Raw genomic sequence first — 23,441 nt, 5'->3', positions numbered from 1 at the left:
GTTCATGGCCATTGTCAGAACCCTTAACTGTGCTTGAAGGTGCCATGTGTAGGATGGTGGCCAGAGTAGATATTGCAAGTCTGCTGCTTGTTGAATCTGTACTGCCTATTGCCAAATTTGCCAAATCTTTTCATGAATGTTTACTAAATAAAAAACTATTATTTTCTAGTACAGAAAGTTTTGCTACTAAAAATATCTATTTCTGGAAATTCAAAATGGTGGAAGATCCCCCTTTTTCATTTATGACATGCATTATGCAATTTTCTCAGTTGTAATGAATACTTCCATCGTGGTGTTAAGTATTCGTAGAAAAGGTAATATTTGTGAATGGACAGCATGAATACTGAAAATAAACTACTAAAAATACTACACAGTGCACCTTTAATGACTAACAGGGAGGACATCTGCAAATATATTGACAGGGATTTTTAGGGTCTTTTGTTAAACGATGCTAACCTTGATTTTGTGATTTCGTACACTGTATATGTTCAACCAGAACAGCACAGCTGGGCTGCACAAAGTAAATAAGCACAGTACAGTGTAAATAAAAGATGCTGTACAAATCACAACAAATATCACTCTGATGATACTGTCACGCTGTTTTTTTCTGAAATGTTGTGTGTTTACCATTCTCTACTCAGGGTGCATGCCAACCATGATTCTGCTCTGCAGGCCTCAGTGTAAATCATTATTTCAGGCTGTCTGTTCTCTCTCTCTCTCTCTCTCTCTCTCTCTCTCTCTCTCTCTCTCTCTCTCTCTCTCTCTCTCTCTCTCACCCACAGGCTGATCATTTGGACTGGAATTAAGTCAGGGAAGTAATTGCAGCAGAAAAAGGCAGCGGCGAATTACATCTCTTCCTCTGTCAGCTAGCAGCACAGCACAAGGCCAGTGCTCTGTCAAAGACTCCCTGACATGGAGCCTGGTGCTGAAAGGGCCAATCTGACCGGGGAACCTGCCGTCTGTCAGTCTGATGTTAGAAGGCTAAAGTGAGACGATTGGTGCTCCACTGCACACCACTCATGCGGCAGGGGACCATGTCAAGGCCAAGGGAAATCGTATGGCTGCCCGTTATTCTCCGGCCGCTTGGCACCATGCGGAATGTCAGCGTGTTCGTCTGGATGGCTGCCCTGGCCCTCAGGTTCACTGTCACTCACTGTCAACAACAAGCACAATTCTCCGTCGTCACCACAAACTACGGGAAGCTGCGTGGATTAAAGACCCCCTTACCCAACGAGATCCTGGGCCCCGTGCAGCAGTACCTGGGGATCCCATATGCTCTGCCCCCCACCGGCGAGAGGAGATTCCAGGCCCCTGAGCCCCCTGCCTCCTGGCCTGGCATAAGGAACGCTACTCAGTTCGCCCCAGTCTGTCCACAGTACCTGGAGGACAGGCTCCTGCTCAGCGACATGCTACCCGTGTGGTTCACTGCCAACTTGGACACGGTCGCTACCTACGTGCAGGAGCAGAGCGAGGACTGCCTGTACCTGAACATCTACGTCCCCACTGAGGAAGGTTAGTGTTTTTAAGATTTTTCTTTTCTTTGCGGAAATGTTGCTTTTTGAAATATTACATGGAAAGACTTGAATTGAAGTGCCCTGCCTAAGATTCTAACTCCTAGAAATGAAAGCTTCTCAGCAACTTGGTGTATTTCAGCATTGCATTAACATCATCATAACATGGATTAATAACCATTATATATCATACATTTCAGAAATGAGGGTATTGTTATGGTGTAGTATACAGGCAAGGACATTAAAATCAGTATCCTCCAAAAGCAACCAGAATAACCTAAATAGCCTTTCACATCCCTGAAACCATAGCAACAAAGACTTTTGGAGGTTCACCAAATAAACACATTTTTGTTTGATTTGATTGTTTTGATTTTTACAGCTTATTATAACCCATTTGCTTAAATGATACCTTAACCTGCACTGCCTAGCTTTGCAAGAAGCATACAGTAGATCTTGATTTACCCGGTAACACTACCTTGTATGACATATTCCATGCTTTAAATAGTACCATTGCATTTTCAGAATCGTCTCAGAGTCGCACCTTGCAGCCCAGGTCGATGCAGCGCTGACAGCTCTCTTGTATTTATAGACCCACTTGTATTTTGTACTTCCTGACCCCCAAAAGCTGCATGTCTATGGATCATGACTAGAGATGCACCGGATCCTGATTTTTAGGATCCTGCTGGATACCGGATCCAGATAGTCTGAAAAACCACTATTATCCTGCCGGATCCGGAACCGGATCTTGGATCCTGTACATCTCTAATCAAGACATTCTAGTGCAATGGGAAAGGAAGGAAAGGAGATACACTTTGACGCCGGTGTCATATGCATGTCATTACAGTGTCATAGTAGTGTCATGACTCGGTCATAAGATAAGTCATAAACATTATGTCATGGACATACACATGCATAACTGTGCCATGACACTGTTATGACACTGTAATGACATATGACATAGGCGTCTAGTTAAGTGTTACTAAAAGAAGATACACTTTAGCTGAGTAATGAAAGATGTTTCGTGGCATATACACTTACTCCACTGCACTCTCTGAGGCGCATGCACTGAAATATTAGAAGGTTGTGGTTGTGAATGTATGGATACACTATTTGTAGGGGCTTTTCCGCAATATAACAAAGGAAACACTCAGCCATACTTGTCGGTTTCCAACATACAGTTTCAACATCTCAGTTTGATTCTTGTCTTGTTCCATCGGGAGTTGGAGAAGGTTGTGGTTGTGAATGGATGGATACACTATTTGTGAGGGGCTTTTCCGCAATATAGTAAAGGAGACACTGAGCCATACTTGTTGGTTTCCAACATACTATTTCAACATCTCAGTTTGATTCTTGTCTTGTTCCGTTCGGAGTTGATTGATTGATGTTGAAATCTATTTGTCTATTACATGGTATTCCAATCCAAGCCAGCTGCACTGAAAGCCAGCACCTGTGCACTTAATATAGATGCAATTATCAACATCTCTATCTGACTGTCATGCTAATGCTTAGAATGAGAAAAACAAATGGTGGTGTTGGAACAATTATGTATTTATAGCAGCGGTGAAAAAGTGAAGAAACCACGCAATGGAAATTACTTACAGCATGTGAATAAGCTGGGCACACAAACAGAAATAGAAAGTATAGTGTTTTTGCTATAGCCTTCCATTAAGGTCCACTCATTCACAGAACTGTAATGGTAGCGAGTGACAACTGTAATTTTACATTACATTACACTTAGCTAATGTTTTTTATCCAAAGTGACGTAACAAGTGAAATTGCCTCTGTCTCTCACTTTTCCAGTACTGCAGTGAAAACATGTTCTTTCTAATGTCTTGGGATTCAAACCTGCAACCCTCTGAAAAAGTGAAAGCCTGGGAAGCTACATAGTCACACAGCACTCCACAGCACATAAGTGCACACAGCACATTACACAATTGCATTTTTGCCTCACCACGGGTGGGACGGTACCATTGCTCACGCACTGGTTAATTACTCCCCCCACCAACCTGGCGGGTTGGGAGTCGAACCAGCAACCTTTGGGCTAGAAGTTAGATGCCTTAACTACTTAACCACTAGACCAGAGGTTCTTAACCTGTGGTGCGGGGTGTGCCAGAGATTTCATGGGGTGCACCGAATTTTGTTTGTGTTGAGGATGTGACCAAAACGTGGCTTGCGAACATTATAATTAGACCAAATCAAAACCAAATTAATACATGTTTTGGTCCCCATGTAAAGGCATTAAGATATTGATTAGTGTCTCAAGCAAGAGTCATTGTAATTAATCACTTCAATCCTTTTTCAGTGCGTACTGTATACACGTGTAGAAGTTTGGGTTGGGGGTGTGCATCTTGTCTTTGGCAGAGGTAAGGGGGTGCTTTAAGAAAAAAAAGGTAAAGAACCACTGCACAAGGCCACAGCTGCCCTCTCTCTGCTCTGGCAACAATATGGTTGTCCACACTGACACAACATTTTAACAGCAACATTCTTGTCATGATTTAAACATCTCGTAAAGACACCCTGTAAAGTCTGTACCACACATAGGCCTACTGATTGTCCCATATAGTTTATAGTTCTCCACAAATAGCACAGAGAGTGATCATAACAATATTTGTCAGTGTAAACATATCACTGTCATTGGATCTGTAGTAGATGTGGTAGCATTCACTTGAATTAAAACTTTCTTTCTTTTTTTAACTTTTTCTATTACTTGCTGTGTATTGTTTACTTTCAGATATTGTCTCTTTGTAAGTCCCTTGTACAAAACCTATAGTATAATGTGATATCAAAGGGGTATCAAAATAGAATATCTACCATAAGTACACTGTAACAAATAGCTGTTTATTTACGGCAATTCTGCAACAGCATTCTACTGTTTTTCGAAAAAACAGACAACTACTGTGAAAATATTACTTTGAGTCACATATTGAGCATAAACAGTAAGTACTACACAATAGCAGTATTCGCCGTTGTGGAAAAAACTAGAGATGCACCGGATCCTGATTTTTAGGATCCTGCCGGATACCAGATCCACTGAATAAGATCCTGCCGGATCCGGAACCGGATACCGGATCCTACAAAAGGGTTGAAACATATAGTCTACTCGCACACGTGGGCCCTTTTTATTACGTTGGCGCAAACTATTTTTTAGACTCATTGGCTTATTGCCACACTGCCTGCAATAGCCGCTTCCAAAGGGATTTCACTCCATGCAGTGATTGGGGTTGTGAAAGACTGAAAAGCCTAGGCTAGACATGCACCAGACCCTGATTTTTAGGTAACATGCCGGATACCGAATCCACTGCTTAAGATCCTGCCGGACCCGGACCCTGTGAAAAACTCTATTATCCTGCCGGATCCGGAAAATCTCTAGATCTCTAGAAAATAACAAGTTATTTTAGGCAGCACCATTGAAACCCATTCATCCTCCACTTGTCCGTGATCACCATCAAACTTCAATACCACCTGAAGAACTGAAGTCATTCTGACTGGTTAAAGATTATCTGATACTATCAAGCATGATGAAACAATTTCTAAGGAAACTACAATACTTAAAAAGTGCTTGATGCAGCAAAGTGTGAGTAGCACATGCATTTTGATAGTGATGAAAGTGTGAATGGCTGAAACATTTTAAGAACTTGTAACACTCTTGCAACAAGCAGCCCCATCTAAACCAATCTGCTAATCAGTGCCTGGCCTCACCTGAGTAGGGCTGTTATGCCATTATTCAATTACGGGCGTCACCTGCCAAGGGCCTGATGACTCTGGTCACATGGTACTCTTGCACCTGTATATAAATCTGGACTATCAACACTTCAGTTGCTTGCCTGCCTGCTGGCTGGCCTGCATGGCACAGCATAGCACTTGCTTGCCTACAAGCTTGCTTACATGCTTGCACACTTTCCTCTTTGTGAAAGCTTGCTGTATGTGGCATCATTTGTGCCATTGTTGCATATAATGTGCCTGCTGCAAATTAGGCATTGCTTTGAGAGCTAGCTTGTAGTGCTGCTTGTTTGCTGTGCTACTTGGTGCAAAATAATGTTTTAAAGACTGACCAATGCTATATTCATCATTGGCTCATCAAGAGATACAGTAAAAAGCCCACCTTGCACACTATCATTGTAACATAGCACTGCGTACTCTGAAATTTTATTCATGCCCACACTTTCAAAGGACCACCGCAATACAGCATAGCGCCATAGTATCATGCTGAAGGCACTCCAGTCATGGTGAACGATGGGAGGGTGGGGTGGTAACATGGCCAGGGTACCACAGTTATGGAGAATGATGGGTGGGGTGGGAAGTTGCCATGGCCATATTCATGAATACAACTATGACCCAGTATTTGCCTGTCATCACACAGTACAATTCAACTTTTTAACTGAAATGTACTGTTATTTTTCTGTAGAGTACTGTTATTTAACAGTTCAATTGCTGCTGAAAAAATGTTATATAGCAATGAGCTGTATTTGATTTTTGGTGTGAAATAACAGTAGAATTACAGGTAAATATAATTGCCAGTAACTGCCGTTATTTTGCAGGGAAATTTTCTTAGAGTGTATAGTTCTGTCATATCCACTGTGACAGTCAGTTATTACGCGTGCAAACAGAAGACAGGCGGGGAGATATACTCCTCTCACCAAACTCACGGAAAAGAGGCTTAATATCACTTGGAGAACTATTGATGTAATTTTGTCGGAGGAGCTCTTAAAGCAATTTAATATCCTCGCAGCTCTTCTGGATTATGTGGAGGCCGCTGCCGCAAGTTCTTCTGGTATTTTGTAGCCCACCAAAGTCAAATGTAATTCAACCAAGGTTGAAGGTAATTGCCTTATGTTTCTAGCACTGGACAAAAGATGCTTGCCGCCCTAGCCTACGTATACCCTTATCCATTACAATAGCAGACTCAATTGAACCGAAAAGAAAACATCAGATGAGAATCAGTTTGCAAATGGTGGTGAGTGACAAAACACCGCACACAGTCTGCCAGTATAGCCAACAAAAGTGTAAAGCCACATCATATCTGAATGCAAACAAAAGGAAGCTTCTTAGGTCAGCTAGACCCCTGGCTTTTAAGTCATAATATTGGCCACATGTCATGATGATGATGTGGTGTAGGGTGGCGTTGTGTCGTGCTTCCACTCACTTTCTCTTACCTGAGCTGCCTTACCTGACGCTTTTTATCCAAAGCGACTTACAGTTATTTAGATACAGGGTATTGGATACATTCCCTGGAGCATTGTGGGGTTACGGCAGGTTCCTTGCTCAAGGGCACCTCAGCCATGGATAGAGGTGTAGGAAGCAGTAAGGGTGGGATTTGAACCTGCACCCCTCTGATTTTAAGTCCACCTCCCTAACCACTATGCCACAGCTCCTCATAGCTTACCTCCAGCAGCTCGGTCAAGGAGCATGACCAAACATCTGAGATTTTGTCGTCCATGAGTGTGGGTAGGGTATATCAGTGAACAACACAGCGAGAGAAAGGGCTGAGAATAATACTGTATGTGTTGGCAACTGTATTCCCAAAAATCGAGCATGCAGAAGACAGAACAAAAAGAATGCTTGAGGAACTTTGCTGAGGGGAAAGGCATCACTGGCCTACTTCCTACGGGTCTTTGGTGAAAAAGCTTCAATTACAAGCCGTTGCGATGGGTTAAGGAGAGAACGTTTGTGCCCACCGTGGAGAGAATGAATGCCAGGCAACGCAGAGGTTTTCAAAGTGAAACAATGTGAAAGAAAGTAGATGATGGAGCAGATTATAGTAGTGTTAAAACACTATGCAGCACCAACACTGTAATAGAACTTAATGTTGTGTCTCAGGTTTAATGGGCTGATGGTCAGACACTGCTGTGTGGCATTTAGTGTTCAGGCAGATGTCTCAGAATGTAAAAGCACACTGAGCGGCAGCACACAGAGGCAATGGTGTGGTGACCATACTGAGATATGATCACATTTGCACACCACCCTTCTGAGAGGAGAGAGTGCTGCCTCAATGCATCTGGAAAAGTAGTTTTAGAGCAAACGGCATATCAAGCATTCGAAGTTTGAATAGAAAGAGACGGTCTTTTTTCAAAAACAATCCTGCAGAGGACACTGGTGGGTCTGTTTGATTGGGGATGAGACAAGTCAATGTCAGCATGTCTCCATTCTGCAGTGTTTTGAAGGTGCTCATCAGGGCCGCTGCTAAGGTTTTGGAGGCCCGGAGCATAACTGGTCATAACAGGCCCCCCTCATAACTAGCTGTACCTTTTCAGGGAATGTAGTATGGTGTTTATATCAGGCCTAGTTTGCCAGAATTGAGTACCCATTTCTTCAAAGAAAAATGATTGGGCCTTTTGATAACTAATAGATACAGTATATGTTTTGTAATGTAATTGAATACTTTTTATGACATTTTTCTGTCAATCTGTTTTTTCTGGAGGCGCCAATTTTGGAGGCAAAGTGGTTGAGGCCCTAAGCGCTCTGCGTACTCTGTTTCTGCCTAGCGACGGCCCTGATGCTCATTTGAGGTAGGCCTAACAATTAAGGCAAACTGGATGTAAACAAAGAAGCGTAATGGAGGAGACAATGAACAGAAACAAAAAAAAAACCCAGCAATACAGCAATATGCTGTAAAATGTAGACGTAGCGTAGCCATTTGATTTCAGTTTGTAGAGTATGGCGTGCTCTTATCCAGACTGTTTGTTGGCTTCTTGGGTTTGGGTGCTCTTTAGTCCAAGGTATAGTACTTCCAGGATCAAAAAATGAGAATGAATTCTCCACTGCCCTGAAGAAGGCACTCATGCCGCGACGCGTGGGCCTTGTTTTTAACATGTCCATGTAGGACCTGTCATATTAATAAAGACATTTTGATTTGGAGTGCCTTAGTCAGAGAATTCATTCTCATTTTTTGATCCATTTGATTCTATGTTTTCATGTGGGAATTGCAGTCTGGGATGCTTTAGGCGCAGAGGTACAGTGCAGTAACTATTTCAATATCTAACAACAAGTGTGAAAATTGCATGCTTTTCAATAAATCGATGTTTATGGTAATTGGAAAACCTGCAACAATTAGATCTGAAATAATAATAATGTAAGATGTTTCATAGTTGCATTATGAATAGGCCTATATGAAACAATTACAAGTGGAGAAAAAAATCTTCATTGTTCTTTTATGCTTGGATTTGTATATCTATTAACTACTGAAAGCTTATTAGGTTTACCATTTAGTATTTTAACAAGATGGTTAAGATGAAAACATCTACAGTAGTGTGGAAGAAATATAGAGATGGCCTATTTTTTCAGAGTACAGTATACTATTGATTACACTTAAATATCAAACAATACAGTACCATTAACATAGCAAACAGTTTTGTGGGATTTACTTATTCTGTTGCTCTTCATAGAAGGCTGATATGATGACCTTGTCACTCCCACATTAGCCTTAGTCTCACTGCAGGGCCAGCCCCGGGCTGGCCCGGACAAAAGGGGGCTGACGGTGATCTCATCAAAAGGGGGCTAGGTGCTAAAGATGGCCGCCGGGCCAGGTTGTGGGGCTAAGGGCCGCTTTCCCTGGCCCGTCGAATTCGATGGGCCAGCAAGCACCGCCGAGACTCGGAGGCGGGGTCAACCTCGGGCGATATAGCCCACGTGCGATATAGCCTACCAGACCTTCGGCGATAATAGCGCAAAAGCTAAATAAGCCGACATAAATGTCATGTGTGAGTATTTATGAGACACTTTTTATTGGTGTCCAGTGGAAAGCATGCCAAATCACGATAATGGCACAAGAGTTGGCGGCTAAAAGCAGAAAAAAGCCGACATGACTTAGCTATGACATCCCAAGTTTAAGTGTAGTGGTGCCCATGATGCCCTGATAACAACAAAAAAGTTATGTTGGCTAAATAACTTTAAAAACACAAACAGAAGTGCCAAAGTTGCATCTTATGAAATTATGCCATAAGAAAGCCAAACACCCCAAACTAATAATTTGCCCAGAATTTAGCGATAAGTCCCCCATGCAGCCACATTATTACACAGTAAAGCACAGCTGTTATTGACTTAGGCCTATTTAAAATCATCCTCACTCTGCTGCCCTAGTGTCTCATGTTTTGCAGACATACTAAACCATAGGCATACGTTTTGCAGACATGTGCCATAGTGCGCACACTTAGAATTCCCTGCAGGACACACACCGATGTTATGCAGATTGAACGACTTGTAGGCTACGCTACTTCCGTGGCTACTTTAATAAATAGTCGCTATTCCCCTGGCTCATCATTTTCTATAGCAGCTGATGAAGATGCTATGTCTCCGGGATTTGGTCTCTTTTCACATGGTAACTTATTCAATTACCTGCACATTCACCATGAATAGACAGGTGGCACGCCGCAACGAGGGGGTGTCGCTATGTCCGGGGCTCATAATTTTCTATAGCAACTGATGAAGGTGCTATGTCTCCGGGATTTGGTCTCCTTTCACATGGTAACTTATTCAATTACCTGCACATTCATGTCTCGCTATGTCCGGGGCTCATGCTTCTGTGCGCTATTGGGGGGAATAACTGGGCATGTTCGCACGTCTCCTTCTGTTCACTCTCTCAGTTGTCGAGCTGCTCGTATTTTCATGCGTCTTTGTCTTCTTAACATGCGCTGCGTCCCATACAGCTTCTGAATCGACAACTTTGCCATGTAATAAAACTGTTCTTGAAAGGCAAGCCATTTTCCTTGCAGTTCTGGTCGTCTTTGTCCGTAGGCTACGAGCCAAACGGCGACCTGCTCCAGCAGAGTTTGCTCCATTTTAATCTCCTTCTTTGTCGTTGTTCTGTTGTTGTCCTTCTGTGATTTGGGGCGAAAGTGGGCTGTGCCCGACTGACGTTTCACAAACAAGGCGTGTACCTGAATGTGCCTGGGTCGGCTATGTGTCCGATAAGGCAAAAAATGGCCCGGGGCCGGCAGCTCCGAGCCGGCCACTCTCCTGTGCCCCGGGCGGCCCCGGGCCGCTGAAGCGCGGCTAATGAGACCAAGGCTATTGGGTTACAAGTCCAAGCTAGTAATGCGGTCAGGGCGTCTGACTTGTAGCCCAAAGGTTGCCGGTTCGAATCCTGACCCTCCATGTTGGTGAGGGTAGTAATTAACATGGGCTCTCCCCCATCCTCCTCTATGACTGAGGTACCCTGAGCGTGGTACTGTCCCGCCACACTGCTCCGTTGGGGGCTGCCCCCTTGCACGGGTGAGGCATAAAATGCTATTCTGTTGTGTGCAGTGTACACTTGTGTGCTGTGGAGCGCACACAGGTGGGCTTTCACTTTTTTCACTTTCACAAATATGGTGAACTACATTCAATAGCAACTGTTGCTGTCATGCTTAGCCTAGAGTTTTGCTGTTGTCTGAGGACAGACAATATGGAGGGAGTCAATATCTGAACTTGGGCCTTGGCTGTGAAATACACCCAGGAATGGACTGGTAATCTGGCATGCAGGGCAGTTTCCTGGTGGGCAGACAGTCCTCAGAGGCTGACACTGTTGTTTGTTTCTTTCTTTGTTTTTTCTTCAGAACTGGCCCACAGTTCAGAGGGGCCGGCCCAGTGGCCCATATTCAATATAACCAGTGGGATGAGTCAAACAGGACAAAATCGGGTTTTATGTGTGTGAAGTTCCAGTCAAAAATGCCTGGTTGATTTTATCGTCCCAGTACGGACCTGAACCTGAAATCTGGACTGAATGTTACCTGACAGTTACCTGAGGCTCCAGCTGCAGCTCCAACTAAATGATGGGTCTCGCTGGGCGGTTCTGCTCAACCTACACAGGGGGCTTGTTAAAGATAGACAAATGTGTTGTTATGTTTGGGACATACTGGATAGACTCAAAGAGCACCCCCTCTCAACAGGCACAGGAAAACACGCACATGCACACGCACACGCACACGCACGCACGCACGCACGCACGCACTGACGCAGGCACACACACACACACACACACACACACACGCACACAGACACGCACACACACACGCACACACGCACACACACACACACACACACACACACACACACACACACACACACACACACACACACACACACACACACACACACACACACACACACATGATAGTATGCTGTAAATGGGAAGATGTAGACCAGTAGTTGTTGCTTGGTGTTGTTGTTGTTGTTGTTGTTGTTGTTGTTGTTGTTGTGGTTGTTGTGGTTGCTGTTGTTTTCTACATTGTGGGATCTTGTGCTGTGTAGTGTGGCAAGTCGACATCTGGAGGGAGCATTTCATGTTGAATGCCCTGATGCCCCTGAAGACAGACATGCTAGTCTCCATGAATAAAGTGTGGCTTATGCGGGCTGCACCAGAGCTGCATTTGTCACTGTGTTCATCTTGTTTGCAGCAAAACTGCTAACTGGGGGCAAGGGAAATGAATCATTCTACAGCTTGTCAATTGCAAAGGCTGCCAGGAAGGTTCTAATGTCACATTAAGTTCTTACTTATTTTTGGCTAATCGGTGTCCATCATCAACTTTGTTGCGACTTGTCTAATATACTGTACCTAGGGTACCTGTTGGGCTACATCAAGTGCTGACATATCTACAACACCCCCTCCTCCCTGCCTCCCCCAGCACCAGTTTGTTCCCTGCCAATCTTGTTTGGCGTAAAGTCCACTTCCTGCTGACTTAAGCAGCACATTTCGGGCCAGTCAATCCGCCTCAGACCTTTATCGGGTTTTATTGTCAAATAAACTGCATGTGCTTGACTTATGAAATGTTCAAACCGTAGCCTACTTCCCCCCCCTGAGTATTCTGAACAGGTGGAGGAGAGTATTTGCTTCAGAGTAGGTGTGATAATGATGTTTTTTGGTTATTTTTGTCATAAAAGTAGATAATCATGTACCGTAAGTAACTTACATACATGGAAGATGTGCAGTAGTTCATCAGCACAGTTTTGCTTTGCAAAAGGTCTCTGTAGGGCTAGGATACACTGAAAAAAATGAATTTACGGTAAATCTAAAACATTAGTTTTGTTTATTGTTGTCTAACTCAAGACCACAGCTAATAGTAATACATAGTTGTGTGCCCTTGATCAGGAGTCTGGTTGCCTTTGGAAATGTTGTATTTTACAGCCAATCAAAGGATATCCATTTCCCCGCCTGTACTCCTGGAGCGATAAGTTCTATTGATCCGCGGAGAAAGTTTATGGCTTCTGGTTTCACACCGATAATCAGAAACATTTCATAATATTGTAACTAGCAAACTAAATGTGATGAAACCTCAGAGTGAAATCGTTTAGCAAGAGAGGCCTGCCTGCATCATGAATTCTCTCTAAGATCTGTTATGCAGGACTTTGTTGCATCTCAGTGTGGTGCCATAAAACAAAGCATGTTCAGATATACTGTAGTTTCAGTTCACTGTCCTGGAGCCTCGTGTACAAAACTTGCTTATGCACAAAAAAGCTAAGTGAATTTTTACACAAATATTCAGATGTACTAAGACTGACAAAAAAGTGCATGTGTAGTAGGCCTACATTTCGTGTGAAATCGAACAACAGGAATCAGCAGGAAAATCTATTTATGCCTGGACTAATACATTTTAAATTTTAGGTGCATATATTTATCTTTTAACATTTTCACATACACAAAGATTCAGTAGGAAATCTACAGAAGATGTAGCACATGAGGCCCCTGGTCCTTTGGTATGTTTTCTTCAAGAAGATGCACAAACGTATCAAATATACAGTATGTTCATTGACCAGTGCTTTGGCTAGGTGCAAAAGGAAGTTATGACATGTACCAGTTTAGCAAGTCATCTTCTTGTTCAATGTATCGTTGCTGGCAAGATTGTATTAGTAATTGGCTATCAAGAATCAAGCTAACATGTAAAGGTGAGTTTCAAATATGGACTGTTATTCAGTTACAATATGTGCTTAATTTTAGATATTGCTAAGATGTGTCTGCAACTGTAGAGTTGTTTGGTATTTCTGTTTAACACATTTGGGGGTTACTCTTTGGTATTTTCTCTGGACTTAAGTCAGTGTAACCTTACTTAGCATGAGGTCATCCATACATCATAGAGTGGATAGGTGGCAAGTTAACTGGGTCACAAATTGACCAGTGCCATGATCATGTCCATCCTAAATACTATATGAAGCATCCGTTTGCCTATAGAGCCCACATTTTCCAGCCCTTTTCAGACAGCAGATTCTGTGAGTGTTTGAAGAGTGTGCATGGAGAGATTTTCACTTTTCACAACTCCAGTTTTCTGCTGAGCATCGTTTTTTGGGGGGGGTCCTTCTCAAGTCTTGGAGCGTTTGGCCCCAGGTGCACTGTCTGTGAGGCTGTGTGGAGTTTGCCATGGGGGGAGCCACAGTGTGTGTGGTACAGTGGCTGTGTGCATCCATATAGGTGTGGTCTCTCCCTCTGACTGACAAAAGAGTTAATAGAAAACTATTACTCTGCCAAGCTTGTCAGCCTCAAGGGCTGGATAAGCAGGTGAACACCGCGCCTGATTTCACCCTTCTGACAACCGTAAGCAGCTGGCCCGTTCTGAGCTCTTTGTAAACGTTTATCCAACCCGAATATCCTGCGGTCCGCAGCATGTTGAAATGAGATTTTAGCACCTCTAATCTACTCACCAGGCTGTCTTGAGCGTACTGTTCAAACTGTAAAAATGTCTCAGGTCTGAGTGTATGGGGTATGGTGCATTGTGTTTTACTTAACTTCAAGGTGTATGTGTGATGATGCTATTAGGTGAATGGCAGGGTAAATGTGCGTACTGTTCAAACTGCAAATAATGTCTTACCTGTAGGTCTGAGTGTAGGGGTGTGGTACATAGTGGTTTACTTAACTTCAGCATGTGTGTGATGATTATGCTATTAAGTGAATGGCAGGGTAAATAAGTTCAAGTTAAGCCCAATTTTGAGCTGTGGGCTAATTTCACCCAAATGGGAAGGAGAGGAGAAAGGATAAGGGTATCAACATTTGTGGCAGTGTTATTCTTCCCCTGCAACTTTTCGTGGGATTTTATTTCTTTCCCCCTCATTTCAAACGGAGTGCTAATTGCAGGATGATTTATTTAAGACTCTCAGATCTGTGATGTCTAATTTGGAAGTAGCATTTCCCCCCCAAAACATAAACAACAGCGATGCTTACCACAGCACATTTCAAGGGGCTCAGGAAGGAGTGATAGACTATGCAGCTTCGCATTCACATTCCCCTACCACACTGACATGGAGGTACTGTGGGTAGAGACATTATATTCTGCCCCAGTGCTTTCATTCCGTCCCAGCACAGAATATTGCAGTAAACACTTGGAGCATTTCTATTTTTTTTGATAATAGTTTTAAAAATGCAAAGGGGTAAAATAAAGGTGTTCGTGCTGGAGTAGGTTTTGTATTTCTTTTTTCCTTCAGCAGAACTGAAAATATGAAATATTAGTGACTGACATGAATTCACCCAACAAGTAACTTAACAGGCACACTATTGCGATCTGGTTGCAACCAAGCTATTTGGCTCATCGTGCTGCTCTCAATATTCAAGTGTGCACACTGTGACTGCTTCAAGGGTGCAAAAGTGTAACCACAGTACTGTATTTTCATACCCAACAGAATGTTCTCTGTGGCATTTTTTCCACCATTATGTTCATGCAGCATTTCAAAGCTGCTCTAAAAGCATTTTATATTCTTTGGAGACAAGAGAAGAGAGGCTATTAGCCACTAAACCCTCACTTTATCAGGGTCGGCACAATCATTGAGAGAATGTTTCTTTTATTATTCTAAATTAACTAGAAAAAAAAAACATTTTGCCCAAGGAAGTATTCGTCATATTCAAAGATGTGTGAGGAAAAGGAACAAAAACTGGCATCGCCATTGTCCACTGCTGTCCTTGAATGTTCAACACCTGAATGATGTGAATCACATATCCTTGATTTTTTTTTTTCTCTGACTGTCTTTGACGTCAGGACCCAGCGGATGCAGTACATAAATGGCCATACATGAATTTAATTTCAGAGCAAACTGATTTTGTCTTATCTTGGGGTTGAGGATTAATTATATTGAATGAGCCCTTCTTGATGTCCTCTTGGAATACATATATATGAACCAAAAGTTATCCGCAATTGACTTGAAAAATGGCATATGGAGTTATAACAGATTGTTGTCCCTGTGAGAAATGCACACCTGACTCCTTATGGCATTACATGTAAATACTTAAGTGTTTTCTTCATTTGCAGATATCCATGATGACGGCCACGACGGTCTAAAGCCAGTGATGGTGTACATCCATGGAGGATCATACATAGAGGGCACAGGAAATATGATTGATGGCAGCATCCTGGCAAGCTACGGAAACGTCATCGTTGTCACCATAAACTACAGACTCGGAGTCTTAGGTGAGGACTTTGCTCTTGGTCACTCTTTGTGTACAGTAGGGTTTCTCAACGGGGGCGGTACAGACCCCCAGGGGGCATTGGGGAGTTTTAGGGGGGGCGTTGAGAAGGATACAGCTGAGAAGGGGCAGTGCTTAGTTGCCATTTGGGGCATTAGTCTATTTATTTTTTTAATACTAAGGGGGGCGTTGTCAGACTAATGATGATGTCAAGGGGGCGTTTTTTCAAAGAAGGTTGAGGAAAAACTGATGTACAGCATGTTTTAGTGTGGTCAGTGCTTTGGTAACTCAGTAAATAAGAAGTAAAGGTCTGTGAGTAATGCCCTAGCATATGCAACATAACAGTGATGGGTGGGTGCAGCCTCACAGTCTCTCTCTGTGTAGGCTTCATCATAAAGATTATGCATATTGATTGGAATCATTTGTAATTCTAGAGTTCTAGAGTCATTAGCAATTGTTTTTGTTTTTATGTGTTTTAACCATCTGCCCATGTTGTTTTGCTAATTACCCTTGTATCGTACCATTTAAACAACATAATTATGGTTGGGCTTTGAGGGATTGCTCAACATATGAGAGAATTTGTTGTTGTTTTTGGCAGTGTCTGAAGATAAGCCACAATAATGTTGTTGTGCTTCAGTAGTACTGCAAAAGAATTATGTTCCCGTAGTAGCTATTTCAACCCTATAACTGGATGGCAAAGGCATACAGTATACTTCTGTACTTCAGGGGCCTATACTACAAAGCTGGTTCAGGATAAGTTAAGGCTAAGTTAAGAGGTAAATCATCATCTAAGAGGTAAATCATCAAGGCTAAGTTAAGAGGTAAATCCTCATTTTCTTAAGAAAAGTTCTTGTAATAGATGATCTACCTCTTAACTTAACCTTAGCTTATTCTGAACCAGCTTTTAGTAAAGGCCCCAGGTATATCAGAGACAACAATTGTGATTTTCAATGTCTCTTTGGTAGTAGTAGGCCCTGTTACAATGCAATTAAAGCCCCCCACTATGACTTGGAGTTTATGCTACTTCTTTAATTATAAAGCATTATTACAAAATCAAGACAACCACACAGTTTCTTCTCTGAAGGAAGGCTAAGCCAAACATACACATTTTAAGTCATTATAAAAAGTAAACAATGTTGCAATGCAAGAATTTGTTTGGTGACTACATCCTGCTGCTTTTGTCATGTCACTCCCTTAGAGCGTTCTTCATGCAGACACAATTGGATAGCATTAGATGAAAGTGGATGATTGAGAATGGGGAATAAATGAATGGAGTTGATGAATAAGTACGGTTCCAGTGCATGAGCTCCCAAATTGATGCCAAGCCATGCTTTGACCTTTCTCAGTTCAAGTGCAGCTCAACCTCCTGGAAAAGCACGAATTAGGATTCAAATTTTAAATGAAATAATAACAGCAAGATACAGAGGAAACAAAAAAAAAACATTATAAATATAAAGGAAAACAAGATCAACAAATGACAAAACAAATGCTAACCCTTAAATACTCCAATCCCAAAACTGTTGCTGTTTCATACATATCAGTAAAATCGGGTGTGCATGGGGTGTGGGAACCTTTCTCATTCGAAGGGCCACTTCAAATTCCTCTGATGGACGTAAAGTCCTTAGAGGGCCGTACTATGAACACAAACCAGGATTTTCCCCTTCACTTTAGGCCTATATTGAAGGCAGCCACCTTTTGAACAAACACCACATTCTCTAGGTTCCCTGAATATAACTTAATTGTATTGTAAATGCATCTCCCAAGATTCCTTTACAAAATATGTCATATTTCATGTGAAGCTGAATAATATTAAAATTTCATCGGGGGGCGGATAAAACGGCCTCAAGGGCCACAAACGGCCCTCGAGGGATAGGTTCCCCACCCCTGTACTAGATGGTGAATTGAAATAAAATTTTGTTGACATTTTCCGCTGTGAAAGAGAAGGAAAACAAACATTAACACCTTTTTGCTGTGGAGCCTTTGGAAGGCGTGGGTCAGTCCAGTCGTGCTGTGATTGCTGTTGATGTCTGTAGTGGTGGTAATAGTAAGCAGTCTCCCCCCCCCCTTTTCCTCCCAGCAGCAGTTATTGATAAGGACAAGGCTGTTATTGAATTCTGCATGGGTGCTCATCCATTCACACATTGATTAGAAAAACCTGACGCTGGTTGGTTGAGTTATCTTGCCAAGTACCCTGCTCTGAGGCAAAGCTGACTCCTGACAGCTGTAGCCATCTTGAGAGAGATGAGAGAGAGATGCCTGTGAGTGAGTATCATTTTGCAGGCATCCCTCTCTCTCTCTCTCTCCTCTCCTCCCCTCGCCTCAACCCTTGAGATAAAACACAAGACAGAGGCTTTAAATCTGCAGGGCTGATTTCTCAGGCCTTGGCCGCGCATGGGTCAATGCCTCATTAGGGGGATGGCAAAAAACTAGCCGCGTGTTTATGACTTGGGAATAAATTGCGCAGTGAAAGTCCTACATCAAGAGAGAAGATTTCAATTAACCTTTATCAAAGGCTAGCTAGGAGTCCGGTGATTTATGCACCATAGGTGAAGGTCACTGAAATCTCATTTTATTTGGGTGCTTGCTTGGCACGGCTGAGCCTGAATTAGCAATGTGCTCAGGCATGGAAGACCATTCACTTTTTTTTTGGGGGGGGGGGGGTGGGGTTCAATTGGCAGCATTGGTTAGATCAAACAGAGCCAAGCAGCATGGGACCCCAGATATGCATGCTTACAGGTCCGTGTCAATTAGACCTTTGCTGAAATTTTTCCTTTCCCCTTCGGTGCGGCTAACGTTTAGTGACCCCCCCCCCCTCCCGATCTTTGTCTGGCTGGGAGGACAGGTGTTTTGACTGACTGAGTTTGACGGTGTTCTCTCCAGGGTTCTCTTCATTCCCTGGGTGCTCTCCTGTCCTCTATATATTACTATGTGATATGGTGGGGTATTTCATCTTAATTCCACAGTACACTTACGTATCTTCAGCACAAAAGAGCAATGATGGGCACTGTCACTGGGATTCATGTTGAAATGCTAAACTCTGAAACTGACACACATTGCTCCCCAGACAAGAAACAGAGTTGGGCTTTAGTATCATTACAATGATGAAAAAAATAAATTTCCCCTAGCTTCCCAAATTTTACATGTTAGGCGCATTTTAGCTACAGTATGTTGTAGCGTTTTAGCAATGCACTCTACTACAATGCGTTAATAAGATGTGTCAAATTATTTGTCACATTCATCCTTGTGGGTATGTTAACATACACACACATTGCTGTGTACATATCCCAAGATGCTGTTCATGTCTGTAAGTGACATCTTGCATTAAATCTCCGCTGACCCCTGTGGACCTCTCCTCCTCTCAGTCGAGGCGAGGAAGTGTCTCAGTGATGAAGCCTGGAACGGCTTTCTGTAACACATTATTTGCTTAGCAGAGAGACACCATAAATGAATAACACCCCATATTTGTGTTATTCTGGCCAATGCTCCTATACGGATATATAAGCTTAGTTGCTAGAATGTCTGTATTTCTCCTGAATGCATGACCAGTTCTAGTTGATTCATACTATACGTATAGTATACTTCATTTCTTAGGCAGATTTAAACAGAGCGTACATATCAATCCTGTAGCTATTTCGGGGCACAAATCTAGCTGACTATAAAAATAAGAGCTAAGGATACATATATTACATATATAGCACTAATACATACAGTGTGCCTGTATAAGTAACTTGCAAGGCATGTACAAAGCAAAATCAAACATTTGTTAGGCATGTATTCGCAAATGTCTTGATCATGCACAATAAGGGATTTATTACCAATTAAACCTTAGTAAGGACCTAGTAGACCTTAGCGTTTGCTTAGTACATGCCTTACAAGGCATTAACATTGTATGTATTAGTGCTAATAGATGTATCCCTAAAATAAAGTGTTACCAAGCTGGGTAATCAAATCATCCAAATAGTATTGACTGGCCTATTTTCAGGTGTGACTGGCTTATTAAGTCATCCACAATATGATACAATTTGTTGTAAAATATGACTTAGTTTCATAGCTAGATGTTTTTGAGTTTTGACATGGATTTGATTTTTCTCAGGATCACTGACATAGACATTTCATGTTTTCATTTTGATTGATTCACAACATATTATTTAATATTATACAGCAGGCTATAAAGTAATATTTTGATGACGCTGTTACACAACATTTTTGCTATGATTTACAAGAAGTATCCAGAATGCTTGTGTTTTGTCATGTCTGGTTTATATCTGACAGTGAACAACAGGAAGGGGCTATCTGGTGCATTTACCGAGTCTGTGGAAGGGGAAATGTCAGTTGCGATGGATCACTTCCTCTGGCGTAATGGCAAATTCTATTGGATCTCTATCAATGCAAGGACATCCCCATCAGTTAGAGTCAGGAGGAAAGGAAAACTTTTATGTCTCGGGCTCCGTAAATGCAAGGTGGCAGTTACAAGATGAAATGAATGTACTACCTGCAGGGCTTTGTTGTTACGAGCTACTGTCAAATTAAATGCCATGGAATTTAAAGTCTTTTGTGTCCTGCCTGTTGAGTCCCGTCATAAATGAACTAGATTTAAACGGTTGTAAGTTGCCATCCTTAACATTTCAAAACAATCTTTTGTGAATCATGTGTGTAGGGTTTCTCAGCACGGGCGACCAAGCAGCAAAGGGAAATTATGGATTACTTGACCAGATCCAAGCGCTCCGATGGATCAAAGAAAACATCCAGGCCTTTAATGGTGATCCGAAGAGAGTGACGATATTCGGATCAGGAGCCGGAGCCTCTTGCGTCAGTCTGCTGACTCTGTCACATTATTCAGAAGGTAGCCTGCAATTACTATGCACAATCCTATAACCTTATTCAGACATTTAAAGGTGCACTATGTAGTATATTTTCTAGTTTATTTCCAGAATCCATGCTGCCCATTCACAAATGTTACTTTTTTCATGAATACTTACCACCACCATCAAATTTTAAGTATTCATTATGACTGGGAAAATGGCACTTTTCATACATCTTCTCCATGTCCGCCATTTTGAATTTCCAGAAATTGACATTTTTTTTGCTTCAAAACCTAATGAACTTTCATCATACTAATATTAGTTTATTATTTAGTAAATATTCATGAAAAGATCAAATATGGCAATGGGCAGCACAATTTCAATGAGCAGCACAATTACTACTCTGGCCACCATCCTACACAGTGCACCTTTAATTATTCTTATTAGACTGTGTTAAAATACAAAGTCATATTGTTTGGAAATATTGTATAGCCTATGTACGTAGTATATTTGTCACACATTGTTTTGAAATGTGCCATTTCATTTTCCACTCCAGATCTTTTCCAGAAGGCTATTATTCAGAGTGGCACAGCCCTTTCGAGCTGGGCGGTGAACTACCAGCCAGCCAAATACACACGGATGCTGGCCGAGAAGGTGGGCTGCAATGAAGCGGACACTGTCGAGCTGGTCGAGTGCCTCCAAAACAAAAGCTACAAGGAGCTCATCGAGCAGAGTGTCACGCCCTCTAAGTATCACATCGCCTTTGGACCCGTCATCGACGGTGACGTGATCCCGGACGACCCACAGATCCTAATGGAGCAAGGGGAGTTCCTGAATTATGACATCATGCTGGGCGTCAACCAAGGAGAGGCCTTCAAGTTTGTGGACGGCGTGGTCGACAGCGAGGACGGCGTGCCGGGCAACGAGTTCGACTTTGCCGTGGTGGACTTTGTCGACCACCTCTACGGCTACCCGGACGCCAAGTACACCCTGCGGGAAACCATCAAGTTCATGTACACCGACTGGGCCGACAAGGAGAACCCGGAGACGCGCAGGAAAACCCTGGTGGCCCTCTTCACAGACCACCAGTGGGTGGCGCCGGCGGTCGCTACAGCGGACCTGCACGCTCAGTACGGGTCGCCAACGTACTTCTACGCCTTCTACCACCACTGTCAGAGCGACATGAAGCCCAGCTGGGCGGACTCGGCGCACGGCGACGAGGTGCCCTATGTCTTTGGCATCCCCATGATCGGCCCCACTGACCTCTTCAACTGCAACTTCTCCAAAAATGACGTCATGCTGAGCGCTGTGGTGATGACGTATTGGACAAATTTCGCCAAGACGGGGTAAGTGTGATGTATTTCCATGGTCGTGGTTAAGCATGATCTTCTGCCATTGTTCTTCTATGAACAAAAAGATGAATGTCCGCACATTGTTCCCATTGCTTTATTTTATTTCAAGTGAACGCTTTCAAGCTAATCGCTCTTCAAAGGTGACCCTTAGACATGTGTCTATCTCTATTCAAGTCTGATGAAGAGTGATTAGCTCGAAAGTGTTCACTTGAAATAAAAAAGCAACGGGAGCAGTGTGCGGACATTCATCTTTTTTTCATAGTTTTGAATTTTTTATCCTGCACCTCCGTCCTGGATGTGCGCACCACAACTTTACTTAAGCATGATTTTCTGCCATCGTCTGAATAAATTGTATTTTATTGTGTATTTTTAACATGTTGATAAGAAGTATGTTATCCAATTGGTGTCTCTATACTAGATTATTTTGTTGTTTTGATATTGAAACACATAAAGAAAAGAATCTGCAATTGATTGCCATATGACAGTATTTTATACAATTATATGAAAATTCCTCGTCCATTCTAGGGATCCCAACCAGCCTGTGCCCCAGGACACGAAATTCATCCACACCAAACCCAATCGATTCGAAGAGGTGGCCTGGTCTAAGTACAACCCCAAGGACCAGCTGTATCTACACATCGGTTTGAAGCCGCGCGTTCGAGACCACTACAGAGCCACTAAAGTGGCCTTTTGGCTGGAGCTCGTACCGCACTTACACAACATCAACGAACTTTTCCAGTACGTGTCCACCACCACCAAGATACCGCCCCAGGACACCACTCCGTTCTCCTACACCAAGCGTCTCTCTGGAAGGCCCTCCACCACCCGCCACCCCGCCCTCCCCAACACCAACAACAAACAAGTCACCGACCAGCAGACGCCGCCGGGCAGCCAGGAGGAGAACAGCGTGATGATCGAGACCCGGCGCGACTACTCCACGGAGCTGAGCGTCACGATCGCCGTGGGCGCCTCGCTGCTCTTCCTCAACATCCTGGCCTTCGCCGCGCTCTACTACAAGAAGGACAAGCACCGCCACGAGTCCAGCCGGCGCCTCAGCCCCCAGAGGAACATCACGCACAACGACATCGCGCACATCCAGAACGAGGAGCTCCTGTCCCTGCAGATGAAGCAGCTGGAGCACGAGCACGAGTGCGACTCCCTCCAGGCGCACGACACGCTGCGCCTCACCTGCCCGCCCGACTACACGCTCACGCTGCGGCGCTCCCCGGACGACGTGCCGCTCATGACGCCCAAGACCATCACCATGATCCCCAACTCCCTGGCAGCAATACAGCCCCTGCATCCTTACAGCCCCTTTGGCTCGCAGAACAACACCAGCATCCCCCACGGACACTCCACCACCAGAGTATAAAACTCTCTAAAGACTTCAAGACTGTGCAACCACCATGCACTTCCTCTC

The 23,441-nt window shown here is 43.3% G+C and overlaps 1 protein-coding gene across 1 annotated transcript; it reads left to right on the top strand.

Annotated features, from left to right (window-relative positions):
• The first annotated feature begins 1,034 nt into the window (after positions 1-1,034).
• On the top strand, positions 1,035-23,441 carry nlgn4xb (neuroligin 4 X-linked b). The gene is made up of 5 exons (XM_063214474.1): positions 1,035-1,512; positions 15,713-15,871; positions 20,525-20,710; positions 21,226-22,015; positions 22,547-23,441. Exons 1-5 carry the CDS (start codon positions 1,035-1,037, stop codon positions 23,391-23,393), a joined length of 2,460 nt encoding a protein of 819 aa, XP_063070544.1. The 3' UTR covers positions 23,394-23,441.

Source organism: Engraulis encrasicolus, chromosome 13, assembly GCF_034702125.1.
Source record: "Engraulis encrasicolus isolate BLACKSEA-1 chromosome 13, IST_EnEncr_1.0, whole genome shotgun sequence".
Lineage (NCBI taxonomy): Eukaryota > Metazoa > Chordata > Actinopteri > Clupeiformes > Engraulidae > Engraulis > Engraulis encrasicolus.
The sequence above is the reverse complement of the archived record's forward strand: the minus strand, read 5'-3'. Positions and strand labels throughout refer to the sequence as shown.